General features: G+C 45.9%; 1 protein-coding gene across 1 annotated transcript in view; it reads right to left on the bottom strand.

Moving 5' to 3' along the window:
- Positions 1-315: 315 nt before the first annotated feature.
- Positions 316-14,646, bottom strand: part of LOC149462361 (arrestin domain-containing protein 1-like) — a 63,180-nt gene continuing 48,849 nt past the window's right edge. The window contains exons 2-3 of the mRNA XM_089677074.1: positions 9,393-9,503; positions 316-574 (exon numbers count right to left, since the gene is read on the bottom strand). Coding sequence (XP_089533200.1) covers positions 552-574; positions 9,393-9,503 — 134 coding nt within the window. The 3' untranslated portion in view covers positions 316-551. The remainder of the gene's footprint in view (positions 575-9,392; positions 9,504-14,646) is intronic.

The following is a 14,646-nucleotide window of genomic DNA, read 5'->3' as shown; positions in this document are numbered from 1 at the left end:
GAGCTGGTGGAGATGCGTGTCGTTTACAAACTTGCATTCTCTGAGAGGTGTTGTCACCCTCCTTATGATCTTCAATACCTACAGCACATCAGGCATATTACAAGAGGATTACTTGACAAATCTGTATGTGGCAGTTTGGCTAGGGTTCTTCTTTAAAAAACCATCTATTCCTCAATATGAACAATACACTCTGTTCTCCACTTGAGGGCAGAAAAGTATATTGATAAATTCTTAGAAGATATTAATAAGGCAAAAATCAATAGTAGGCACAGAGCTGAGGGCCTGCAAAGAATTGAGCAATATTGAGCTTTTATGTGGAATTTTCAGGTAGTCTCAGTGTGGTTTTTCCATATCAACTAAATTGCAGAAAGCCCAAAAAGAAGAGACCTTCATTGCTAAGGTTTTATAGCCAAGAGTTTTGGTGATGCTCATCACTGCAACACACTATATACACTCACCAGTCACTTTATTAGGTACACCTTGCTAGTATAGGGTTGGACCCCCTTTTGCCTTCAGAAAAGTCTTAATTCTCTTTGGCATAGATGCAATTGCTAAGAGATTTTGGTCCAAAATCCTATAAAAGATAAATGTGAGCAAGAGCACAAAAGGAAAAGACAGCCAACGAGAGAGAAAGCAAGGGGGTGGGACAACGAGTGAAAGACAACACATAAGAGCGAGCTAGAGAGCACAGGATACTCGCTTGCTTGGTGTCTCATCATATATTACACTAGTTAATATGTTTTACATTTACCCTTTAAGTGTTCAGTATAAGGCTAAAGAAGTGGATAAATGGTTAAAGCTTAACTCTGGAGAGAAAAAAGCCCTTCCAGTTGGGCTCCCCCTATGCTGCAAGGGATAAATGCTCAATTTTGTCCAGGGGAAACCTAAAAAAACCAAAAAAAAAAAAATCTATACTTCACCTATTCATCACTGCTGCATGCTTCCTCTCTCCCTTCCATGACTGGTCCCCCAATGCAGCTTCTCTTCACTGCTCTGTCAATTATACTCCAACATCATCTTCTACAATGTAGGACCAACAGTTCTGCTTTGTAAGTGGTATGCCAGGCGGTCACCCTCAACCCAGGGTGCTGGTGAGAGGACATGAGAGCCAGGTACCAGGGGAGCAAAAGATGAGGTCAGAATAGTGGCCCTCTGTTCCCCCTAGAACAGGGATCTCCAAACTTTCTAAACAAAGGGCCAGTTTACTGTCCTTCAGACTTTAGGAGGGCCGGAGTGGCCAGTGGGAGTAGAAAATGTCCCAGCAGAAGGAATAGAGCCCATCCTGGTATTTGTTGGAGGAATAGTATCTAATTGTTTATATCAGTGGGAGGAATTGTGCCCTATCATGTGTCAGTGGAAGGAAAAATGCCCCATGGTTGGTGCCAGTGGAAGAAATGGTGCCTCGTTGTTGGTGTCAGTGGGAAGAATAGTACCCCGAGGGCCAGAGGCAGGCAAAGGGCCGCAGTTTGGAGACCACTGCCCCTAGAAGAAATTAGCATTTAAACCCTTGTGGGGTGAGGGGGCCGGTCCTACAGTAACATGTTACACCCTGAATATGGGTGTAACCTGTTACATGTTACAAAAGATAAACTTATCCTTTAAAGTTTAAAGTGGTATTAACAGGCAATATTTTTTTTTTTAACAAACATGTCATACTTACCTGCTCTGTACAGCGGTTTTGCACAGAGCAGCCCTGAACTTCCTCTTATCAGGTCTCCCGCCGACACTCCTGGAACCTTCCTCATGCCAAGTGCCCCCACAACAACTTGCTATAGGTGCACCCAGACAGGCTTGCTGGGTGGGCTGCTGCATACAGAAGGGTTTTTTTGTACCTTCATACATAGAATGCATGCAGGTGAAAACTTTGAGCCTTTACAACCACTTAGTGTTAGGGGCAGGGGAGGGATAGTGTTGAAGTTAACTGCTAGGGCTGGTTCACACCACACAAATGCAGTCCAGATGAGTTTCTGTATGCGCGTTTTTGATGCATTCCGGTTAATTTTTTCCCCTCTCTTACTTCAACCTAAATAAAGGAGTGTGCATTCTGGTGTGTTTTTGATGTGTTTTACTGTGTTCAAGTACAGTTCAGAAAAAACTGCAGCATGTTCTACTTTTTTTTTTTCTGGAACTGACTGCACTGGCGTGAATTATACCGTTGGAAACCATGTAACCTATCGATGCGTTTTGATGCAGAAAGAAAAAAAAAAACGCACTGGATTGCATGTGTGTGAAGTGGCCCTTAGGGATAGGTTACAAGCCAGGACTATAGGGGTTTACATAGAAAATTTGTTTACAATGACAAAATGAAAAATCGATCAAAGTGAGCTCTTGGTGCTGAACGTGTATGTTCTGTACTGTCCATGCAGAGCTGCTGATGAGGAGTGACATTCCAGAGCCAGCCAATTTCAATAGATACCATTGGGGGGATTTACGAACACTGGAGAGTGCAAAATCTGGTGCAGCTTCCAGGTTTTATTGTCAAAGCTTAATTGGACAAGCTGAACTTTGAAGCTGATTGGCTACCATTTACAGCTGAACCAGATCTGAGTGCTCCAGGTTTAGTAAATATCTCCCTGTTACCAATGACATGGCACTGGTTGCTTCCCAGTTTCAGGGACAAATTGATCAATTCAAGTCATAAGTCATGCGTGAGTTGCCAAAATGACTTAAAGTGGAGCTCCGTCCAGTCCCAGGAGACTATGGGACCATTCACAATGCGCAATACAACTCGTGCATGTGCAGTGGGGACCTGGCTATGAAGCTACAAGCTGTCACAGCCGGATGCCCACACTTAAGATGCCGGCGCTGGGAAAAAGGATGGCCGGTGATGACGCTAGTGTGAACACACTGCTGGATCGGGGAACAGGTGAGTGGCTGTTTTTGTTTTTAAAAGTCAGCAGCTACAATTTTTGTAGCTGCTGACTTTTTCAGAGGAGACTGGAGATCCACTTTAATTTTCAGCCATGAGACTTTTTAGACTCACTGGCTAAAAGTAACTTATTATCAGTTTTATAGCCTAATGAACTGAGCCTAGTGCGAAGTAGCCAATCCTTCTATTACTATTTATTTTCATTGTGCCAAAACTTTTAAAGCTTTAAGCTCTCATGCACACTGGTAACGTTAGCTGTGTAAAGTCACGTTAAAAATGTGCGTTTTTCAGCTTTTGTTAGCATTTTTGCATTAGCATTTAGCGGCATTTTCTCACATTTGCGGGGGTTTTTATTTTAGCAAACACCCCCACCAACACACACAACCCCCCTTCCCCCCCAACACACACACACCCAGCTATACCCTGCTTTACTTTTCAGACTGACATCCACCCATCAAGTTATTTTATGCCTACCCCTCCAAAATGTCACACTACTACCAGCCGTAACCTCCGCAACCTTAACCCTGCCCCCCTCCACTCTGCAGCTGATCAACTCCACGACCGCATCCTCCCCCTGTCCTGCCCCGACTTGGCTATGACTGCCTACAACGCGCTGTCAGCAGCCCCTTGACTCACTAGCGCCTTTAACCACACGCAACATCAGACCCCGACCACTCCAGCCCTGGCAGACTGATCACACCAAAACCCTCAAACGACACAGTCGTGCCCTGGAGCGACTATGGCGCAAAACAAAATGCCAACAAGCCTTCACCTGCTACAAATCTGCCTTCCGCACCTACACCTCCTCCCTCCACGCAGCCAACAAGCCTACTTCCTGACCCTCATCAAGACCCTCTCCTCCAACCCTCGCCGACTCTTCTCCACTTCAACTCTCTACTCTCTCCACCCCCACCTCCACCCAGCACCTCACTCACCGCCCTTGAGATTGCCAATCACTTCAAAAACAAGATTGACACAATTCGCAAGGACATTGCCGCAACTCAGACGCCCTCTCAACCCGTCCCCTCTCACACAGCTACCCCCTCATCCCCCCTTCCCCTCGACATTACCCGCAGGGACTTCGTCACTGCTCAAACTCCCTCCAACCCCGTTCCCCCTCACTCAGCTACCCCCTCATCACCCCTCTCCCACGGCCCCACCACTGCTCTGACCTCCACTTTCACCCCACCCTACATTCCTCATACTGAAGCTCCCCCAACACTCCACACCTTTGACCTTACTACCATCGAGGAAGTCTCCAAGATCCTCTCTGATGCCCGCCTCACCACCTGCCCCCTCGACCCTATCCCCTCACAATTCCTACGACCTCCCTCCCCCTCCATCCTACGCTCCCTCACCCACATCTTTAATCTCTCCCTCTCCTCCGGCACTTTCCCCTCCCCACTGAAGCATGCACACATCACCCCCATCCTTAAAAAGCCCTCCCTGGACCCCAATGACCCGAACAACCTCAGACCCATCTCCCTGCTCCCACTTACATCTAAACTCGAGCGCCTCGTCTACACCCGCCTATGCTCTCACCTCAACGACAACAACCTCCTCGATCCCCTACAGTCCGGCTTCCGTCCCCTACACTCCACCGAAACCGCCTTACTCAAACTCTCCAACGACCTTCTAACCGCCAAAGCTAATGGCCACTATTCAGTGCTCCTACTCCTTGACCTCTCTGCGGCCTTCGACACAGTTGACCACCCCCTCCTCCCTCAAAATACTACACTCCCTCGGCCTCAGAGATTCTGCTCTCTCCTGGCTCTCATCCTACCTGTCACAACGCTCTTTCAGCGTTACCTATAATGCTACCACCTCCCCCTCACTCCCCCTCTCTGTTGGGGTCCCTCAAGGCTCTGTCCTTGGGCCCCTTCTCTTCTCCATCTACACCTCCTCCCTTGGCCAACTCATACACTCTCACGGCTTCAACTACCACCTCTATGCCGATGACACACAAATCTATCTCTCAACCCCCCACCTCACCCCCTCGGTCTCTGCCCGAATCACACACCTACTGAGCGACATATCAGATTGGATGTCGCTCCACTTCCTTAAACTGAATCTCTCCAAAACCGAGCTTCTTGTCTTCCCCCCAGCCCGAACTCCACCCCCCATTGACTTCTCCATCACATCCAACAACGCCAATATCAAACCCGCCCTGCAGGCCAGAGTACTTGGTGTCATTCTGGACTCCAACCTATCCTTCCAGCCCCAAGTCCAATCTTTAACAAACTCGTGCAGACTCCACCTCCGCAACATCGCCAAAATCCGCACGTTCCTAACCCCAGAAACCACTAAACAGATCATCCACTCCCTCATCATATCACGACTCGACTACTGCAACTCCCTCCTCACTGGCCTGCCTCGCCGCTGGCTATCCCCGCTTCAGTCGAACCTGAATACGGCTGCCAGACTCATTCACCTTTCCAACCGCTCCATTTCCGCCACCCCCCTCTGCCAATCCCTCCACTGGCTTCAGATTGCGCAACGGATCAAATTTAAAATCCTAACACTGACGTACAAAGCTGTCCACCATACTGCCCCGAACTACATCACCGACCTAATATCCAAGTACTGCCCAGCACGCACACTCCGCTCCTCACAAGACCTCCTTCTCTCTAGTTCCCTGGTCTCCTCCTCCCATGCCCGCCTCCAGGACTTCTCCAGGGTGTCACCCATCCTCTGGAACTCCCTTCCCCAACCCATCAGATTATCACCTACTCTCCTCTCCTTTAGGCGCACCCTGAAAACCCATCTCTTCAGGGAAGCCTACCCCCTGCTAACTTGACCGACCTCCTCCACTCTTCCTACCACTCCATCCCCCACAGCTATCTCCTCCTGTACCACTATCCCGTCCCTTCTAGATTGTAAGCTCGAAGAGCAGGGCCCTCGATCCCCTCATGTTTTGCATTGTATTGGTATTGTTCTGTCACATGTTCTGTCCCATGTTCTGTCCCCTTTGTAATGTACAGCGCTGAGTGAACTATCGGCGCTTTATAAATACTGTATAATAATAATAATTTTTATATTTGCAAAAAAACTCCTCCAAGAGCTAGCCCACGGCTGGCATTAGGACCAACTGTCCTAATCCTACTGTGGCAGGATGATTTCAGAAAGCTATAAACAGCACCTTGCCACCAGCTTTGATCTGCCTACATTACATAGAGAAACACAGACACCCAGTGATGATGTTCACTGGTCTAAAACAAGGTATATAATGAAAACAAAAGGTTTTATTAAAAAGTACAATAGCATATTTATAAGAGAAGGGGTGGAGAGGAGTAACCATGGAAGGCAAAACATAATCCCAACCACATCACCACCTGCCTGGAGTTTGCATGTTCTCCCTGTGCTTGCGTGGGTTCCTCCAGGTACTCCTGTTTCCTCCAACACTCCAAAGACATGCTAGTAGGTTAATTGAATCCTGTCTAAATTGGCCCTGTATGTGTATGTATGAATGTAAGTTAGGGACCTTAGATTGTACGCCCCTTGAGGGTTAGGGACTGATGTGAATGTACAATATATATGTAAAGTGCTGCGTAAATTGACAGCGCTATACAAGTACCTGAAAAATAAAAAGCAGAATAAAACTTCAGCTTTACCCAATGTCCAATTGCCTAGGTCAGGGGTGGGCAAACTTTTTGACTTGAGGGCCGCAATGGGTTCATATATTGGACCCGGGGGCCGGACCAAGAGTAGATGAATGATGTGTATGTGTCATCCATAGTAAGTATAGTAATATTCCCCCATAGTAAGCATAGTAATTAATCCCCCATAGTAATTAATCCCCCATATAGTAATTCTTCCCCATAGTAATTCATCCCCCATATAGTAATTCATCCCCATAGTAATTCGTCCCCCATAGTAATTCGTCCCCCATATAGTAATTCGTCCCCCATAGTAATTCATCCCCCATAGTAATTCATCCCCATAGTAATTCATCCCCCATATAGTAATTCATCCCCCATATAGTAATTCATCCCCCATAGTAATTCATCCCCCACATAGTAATTCATCCCCCACATAGTAATTCATCCCCATATAATTCATCCCCCATATTAATTCATCCCCCATATTAATTCATCCCCCATATAGTAATTCATCCCCCATATAGTAATTCATTCCCCATATAGTAAGTCCCCCATATAGTAATTCATTCCCCATATAGTAAGTCCTCCATATAGTAATTAATTCCCCATATAGTAAGTCCCATATAGTAATTCATTCCCCATATAGTAAGTCCCCCATATAGTAATTCATTCCCCATATAGTAAGTCCTCCATATAGTAATTCATTCCCCATATAGTAAGTCCTCCATATAGTAATTCATTCCCCATATAGTAAGTCCCCCATATAGTAATTCATCCCCCATATAGTAAGTCCCCCATATAGTAATTCATCCCCCATATAGTAAGTCCCCCATATAGTAATTCATCCCCCATATAGTAAGTCCCCCCCCTGTGTCAATTCACTTACCTTTGGTCCGCGCGTTCCTCTCGTATTCCCGCGCCGTTCTGGTCTTCAGGGAGGACTGTGAGAGGAGTTCGTCACGCTGCCCCGCCTACATCCTGGCTGCCCCGCCTACATCCTGACAGCTGCAGAGTCCTGACGTCCGAGAGGAGGGAGGGGGGCGGCCATCCGAGAGGAGAGGAGGGGAGAGGAGGAGAGGAGGGAGGGGAGAGGAGGAGAGGAGGGAGGGGAGCGGGCGCCCGGCACACAGGAGAGCCGCATCTAAATTTGTAAAGAGCCGCGGCTTGCCGACCACTGGCCTTGCGGGAGCCTAGCTCCGCGGGCCGGATTAAAAGGTCCGCCGGGCCGTATACGGCCCGCGGGCCGTAGTTTGCCCATTGCTGGCCTAGGTAAAGCTTCCATCCCCCATCACCCCACACAAATGACATGCTGCAAATGTGCTATTAATGAGTGTAATCTGACAACTAGGGCTTCGCTCCATTATCTATACCCAGGAAATGTGTGCATTTATTTGATAACCAATTCTGGCAGCAAGGAAGCACACACCCTCCTACCTACAGCATACTTGTTTTAGACACAAATAATAATTAAGCCTGCATTAAACGTACAATTTTGTCATTCTTACTGATGTTGGCTGCAAATCTACAGTTATTCTTCCTTTTCGTGTTGCAGGAATCGATGACAAGCCAGGATTGTCAGACATAATTAGATCATGGCTACCAATTCTTGGGCGCAGCATAAGGCCCTATTGCACGCTAGCATTTTTCCTGCTCCTAGAAGCTGTCATTAGCATTTTTCCTGCTCCTAGAAGCTGTCATTAGCATTTTGTTCTTGCTGCTAGAGGATAAATAGTGTTATCCTATGTGTTTCTGCACACTACTTTAAGCTATTGGCATATTTGGAGCTTCAGGAGCAGAAAAAAAAAAAAAAAAGAAGAGGTTTTTGTAGTTTTTCTGAGCGCCTTTCCAGCAGAAAAAAAACCTGCTAAACGCTCCTAAAAGCTTTTTTCTACACGTACTGTAAAAACGCTAATAAAAAACACAAAACGCTCCTAAGGCATTTTTTTAAGCTCCTAGAAGCCATTCGTATTTTTCTAAGCTCCTAGAAGCCATTCGTATTTTTCTAAGCTCCTAGAAGCCATTCGTATTTTTCTAAGCTCCTAGAAGCCATTCGTATTTTTCTAAGCTCCTAGAAGCCATTCGTATTTTTCTAAGCTCCTAGAAGCCATTCGTATTTTTCTAAGCTCCTAGAAGCCATTCGTATTTTTCTTTCTGCTCCTAGTAGTTAGTGTTATCCTATATGGCCATCCACACTACATTAGGCCATTAGCATTCTTCGAGCTTCAGCATCCAGGAGCAGAAAAAAAAAATGTTTTTGTAGAGTTTTTTTTAGAGCATTGTTTCCAGCAAAAAAAAAAAAAAAAAAAAAATGCTAAAACGCTTCTAAATGCTGCTAAGCACTACTAAAATGCTCCCAATAGCTTTTTTCCAAGCTTTTTTTTCCCCTCTCAACATGTACTGTAAAAAAAATCTAATGCTCCTAAATGCTTCTGAACGCAACTAAAGCACTACTAAAAAACGCTATTACCAGCATTTTTGGAGCTTAAATAAAACACCAGTGCACATGGAGCCTAAAACTGAGAGCAACTGCCTCTCTTTAAAGCCTAAACTCCATTTCTAAATACAGTAGGATGAAATAGCAGACGTAGTAACGCACGTGGTCAGAATAGCACCAGTTGCACAGCCCCTGATGTACACAGGAAGATGTCATTTGGCACGCTGGCTTATGAAGGTCGGTGCTCCCTGTGACTGTGTGTAGACTTGGGCTGCCATCTTTTGGCGTGTTACAAAATTAGTACCTTGTGGGCAGGTGGGCGTAAAGTTGATCTACGAACAGGGAAAGGTCAAAAAGTCAGTTTTTTCCCCCTTTCCCCCGGTGTGATCACCAGGACAGGAAGTGAGAATAAAAGCCAAACGTAAGGACTGGAGCCCTTTAAAATGATACTTTCTACCATCTGAAAATTAAGGAGTCCCTATACATTCACCTTTGTCGGCCAGTGAGAAGGTTCCACTGAAGTACTGCTCCTCTACGTTCCATGAGGTCTCGTTAACTTTGCTTGACACACCGCAGGACCCAACACAGTTTACTTTGATGGCTATGAAGAAAAACAAAAAGGAGACCAGGGTTAGACTGGTGAATATGGTGCTTTAGATAAAAAGATTTCAGCACATTTAATACCTTAGTGCTTCCCATCACCAGCGTATTATAACCACATTTCCCCCGACCCCCCATTTTGGACAGAGCAGGAAGAGTTAAAAATTGTTTGTTTTTTTACCGAGATCCACTGGGTTGATTTGCCTTTACTTCCTGTACCTGTGACAACAGGACAAGAAATAGTTTAGCCCTGGTTCACACTGATGCAGTGCGGAATTCGCATAGTTTTCTGTGCGAATTCCGCACCGCATCAGAATCGCACCCCATTCACGGGAACCGCTGTGAATGTGTATGTTAAGTTAACACCCCAAAAGCGGTATGCAAAACGCGTTGCGATGTGCAGAATTGGATCGCATAGGTGTAAATATCCATGCGATCAGATTCTAGTGTAAACCAAAAAAGGGTTCTGCATGCTTTTTGGTGCGGGTGCGATTAGAGCCATACAAAATGTATGGCTCCAATCGAACCGCATACAAATCGCATGTGAACGCGGTGCGTTTCCTGTGTGAATCAAATGCGATATACCGCACTGCATATATGTGAACCCAGGCTGGAACAGTTGTCACTGGGACAGTAAAAACCGGAAGGTTCTTCTTCCAGACAGGAAGGATAACTCTCCCCTATAGGACAAAGGCAATTAAACTGTCAAACCTCTAACCCCTTTTGCTCCATCCAAAACGAAGTTACAAAAAGTTGTGTGTAGACTTCACACAATGCTGCATAGTGGTTCTAATATAAATGCCAGACCCCCTAGTTCAGGGGTAGGCAACCTGCGGCTCTCTAGCAGTTGTGGAACTACATTTCCCATGAGGCATTGCAACATTACAAAACTGACAGTTACAGCTATGACTTGCAGAGGCATGATGGAATTTATAGTCCTGCAACAGCTGGAGAGCAGCAGGCTGCCTACCCCTGCCCTAGGTAAATAGATGGCACTGTCATGCTGAGAGCAGTCATTGTGGACTTTTTGGGGTTACAGATTTGGGGCTGTCCCACTAATCCTGGTTTCCAGATTTCTCGGCTTACAGGTTCAGCAGATGAGACCACAGGGCTGCATTGGCAATACAAATAGTTTCCACAAAAGTCCTTTTGAAACAACGGACTGGTGTTCACGATTCCCACAGAACCCCACCCACAACGGATCTGGCTGGTGGCAGCATACAGAGGGTTAAACGTCATTGTGCGGCTTCCCCGTCTTCCTGTGGTCTTTTCCAAAGAGCTGAGGGGGAGCGGGGTTCCCCTGGTAACAGAGGAAGCAGCAAAAATCTGCCCTATAAATAGCCAAGCTCTCGGTCTGTGCCTTCACATTATCGAGTCACAGCTGCGATGGGACGATCCACAGGTTCCGGGACGATCCACAGGCTCCGGGACGATCCACAGGCTCCGGGACGATCCACAGGCTCCGGGATCACCCAGAAGCCTCTAGTTCAGGGCATCGTCTGCTCATCCCGCCATTGGGGAGGGAGCACCAATACCTGCCAACAGTTAACCAGGCATCCCAAGTATGCCAAATCCACAAACCCTTCTCAGGCTACACAGTAATTAGGAACCCGTCACGTTTTTATGGTTGGTCGCGTCCCCGATGGAGCGATTCATCCTTGCTTTCCTGGTGACTATTGTCAGTGGGATGGAAATTGATGGGAAATCCAACACTTGTCGTTGGAAGATTCCCCTCATCTCCTGTTTATGGTGAAAACTGTACAACAACATCTGTTCTGGTGACAAAAGGGGATTGCAACTCACTGTTATCATCTGGACAGGAAGTGAAGAGAAAGATCCCCAATGGGAAAGGATGGGGAAATTTCTCTTCACTTCCTGTCGTACAGACAACAGCAAGCAAGAGGAAATCTCTTGGCAAAAATCCCTCCTTTGACAGCTGTCCCCAGTGGAAGATTTCCTCTCGCCTCCTAAGTAAATCAGGTGAAGTGAGTAAATCCTTGGTGAAAGCTGTCCATCTTGTGTGAAGAGATTTATTAAACAGACCAAGGCTGCAGTCATACCAGTGTTCCCAGAACATGCATAAAGTGGTTGTAAAGGTTTTATTTATCTTCATGCATTCGATGCAAAGACCTCTTTGCAGCAGCAGCCCCCCCCCCCCCAATACTTACCTGAGCCCCATTGCGATCTAGCCTTGGCTCTTCAGAGACTCTCCCTCCTCATTGGCTGAGACAGCAGCGGGAGCCAAAATCACAGCCAGTGAGCCAATGAGGAGAGGGGGTGGGGCCAGGACATGGAGAGCAGCAGCTCAGGAGCGAACCTGCTTGGGTGCCCCCATAGCAAGCTGCTTGCTCTGGTGGCACTCAGCAGAAGTGAGGGGCCAAAGAGGAGGATTGGAACGTTATGTTTTTTTTTTGTACCGCTTGCCAACCGTGCTATAGCCGAAGAGCTACAGCACGGTTGTCCATGGATGTCCTCCTAGAACACGCCCCCAGTGGCACTCACCCAGCGCTGTCTGGGATTGCTGTGTCTTAGGTAAAAGGCCACTCAGTCTTCTTCCATCATGAACGCTGCTGCCAGACTTATCCACCTTACTAACCGTTCTATATCTGCCAATCCCTCCACTGGCTTCCCATTGCCCAACGGATACAATTCAAAACATTAATAACGTATAAAGCCATTTATAACTCTGCCCCAAATTACATCAACGATCTTGTCTCCAAATATCACCCAAACCGTACTCTCCTCGCAAGACCTCCTGCTCTCTAGCTCCCTTGTCTCCTCCTCTCCAGGACTTTTCCAGAGCTAGCCCCATCCTCTGGAACCCTCTACTCCAATTTATCAGACTAACTCCTACTCTGCTCACTTTTAGGCGATCTCTGAAAACCTCTCTCTTCAGGGAATCCTATCCTGCCCTCAGCCAATACTGGAATCTTCTACTTTTCCATCCCCCACAGTTACTACCTTTTGTACCACTAGCCCCTCCCTCCTAGATTGTAAGCTCCAAGGAGCAGGGCCCTCCTATCCCTCTTGTATTGAAATGTATTGTTGCTGTATTGTCTCCCATTATATTGTAAAGCGCTGAGCAAACTGTTGGCGCTATATAAATCCTGTATAATAATAATAATAATAATAAATAATCACATCGGCCTTTTACCACAAGATCAGCTGTGTCCAATGAGACAGATCACAAAGTAAATACAGTTGTGGTTATGGGCAGCACTTTCCTCACTGTCACAGCAAGAGGAAAGTACTGCTGATAACCAGCAAATGTGACAGGAGATCTGCACGGATAATCAGATCACTATCAGTGCAGCATGATCAATGCCTACCAGTGCTGCCTCATCAGTGCAACTTATCAGTACCCATCAGTGCAGCCTCATCAACGCACATCAGTGAAGAAGAAAAAAATTACATGTTTGCAAAAAGTTATAATCGAAACAAAGAAAACACTTTTTTTTGCTTTTTTTGTTCATAGTGCCAAAAAATAAAAACCCCAGAGGCGATTAAATACCACCAAAAGAATGCTCTATTTGTGTGAAAAAAAAAAAAAATTATACAAAATTCCATATGGGTACAATGCTGCATTACGGCACAATTGACATTCAAAGTGCAACAGCGCTGAAAATTGGCCTGTGCAGGAAGGGGGTGATAGTGCCTGGTAAGCAAGTGGTAAAACACTGCCTTTAGTATCATTTTCAAAAGGCACCACAAACGCGCCCAGCAGATGCAAGTTGTTGCACATGGCAAACCGTGTTTAAAATGTGCAAAGTTCTACACACAAAAATGTTAATGAGCATTAGTGAATTTGTTGCACAGAAGGCATCCCATTCAAGTAAATGGAACTCCCTATGCAGGTCACACAGAAAATGTGCAAAGAAATGCATGTTCCTGCTAGGTGTGAATGGGGCATTATTGTCTATTGGTGTTTTTTCTAATATTAGATTGTACAAATCCATTATCATTTCCCTTGCAGTTGCAGTCCATTTGCTTTATTTTCCTCCTGTACTGTCATCAATGGGAAGCTTTAGATGGAAGTATGGCACAAAAAAAAAAAAGTTGCCTTGATTTTTGCAAGATTGTATAAGTAACAACTGTGAGAAAATGCAGAACCAAGCACAATATAACACAGGTCTGGTATGTCACCAACAGGGGCGGACTGACCATTTGGGAACTCGGGCACTGCCCGAGGGCCCTTGGTCAGTAGGGGGCCCCATGAGATGCCCCTGGTACCTTCTCATAGGCTTTTTTGGGTGTGGTTTGAGTGTGGGCAAGGACATGGGCCCCATGATCCCCTGCTGCCCGGGGGCCCCATGAGTTGTCAGTCCACCCCTGGTCACCAATACAATCTTATCCTGAATATACCTTTGTTCTCATAAGGAGTGCAAAAAAAAAAAAACGCATCAATGCACATATTAAATGAACGCTGGCTTGCAAAACTGCATGCCCTAGCATGCCTGAAAAACTTGCAGAAGTGCCAGCAGTTTAGATCCTAAAAATCATATATTTATGATCTACAAAATATTCGACCATATTCAAACAATACCCAATCAGAAATAACCCAGCACGAATTATCCACCCTTTTCTCAAATAAATCTGCGTGACAAAGATGGCGTCAGATTAAACTCTGTACTTTTCTGCACAATCCTGGCCGTTTCCCCACAGAAGCCCCCATGAGACTAATCGCAGGAAGTTAGAGACTGCACGCTTTGTTACATCTGCAAATGAGGCTAAACTGGTTCACTAAGCAGCACTTATTTCCCTCTCCCTGTTCGACTGGAGCGCCGATATCCTCTGTGACCACCATAGAGAGAGAAGCTAAAACAGGTCTATAGTGTACAGAGGACAGAAAGGACGAGAGTCAGAAGAAGTTCAATGACAGAGCCGACTCATTCCAAACAAAGACATTTCTTTTCCAGATATCGGAGACTCAAAAAAATTCTTAAAATGGACACACACAGTTAAATTTTTGTTTGAATGTTTGTACAGAATTTCAGAAAAATCCTTCATCAGACCTTTCTTTCTTGCGATCATTAAGTCAACTAAATTTCATTTACAAGCCCTTAAAATTTTGCCCAGACCTGCTATTTGAATGGAATCTCAGGTGTGTTTAATAAGTTCCAATACAGTATGTAAGATTTGTCCCA

The sequence above is a fragment of the Staurois parvus genome, unplaced genomic scaffold (assembly GCF_062004578.1).
Source record: "Staurois parvus isolate SC_StPar_1 unplaced genomic scaffold, SC_StPar_1.0 ptg000176l, whole genome shotgun sequence".
Taxonomy (NCBI): Eukaryota; Metazoa; Chordata; class Amphibia; order Anura; family Ranidae; genus Staurois; species Staurois parvus.
This window is presented reverse-complemented; position numbering and strand designations above follow the sequence as displayed.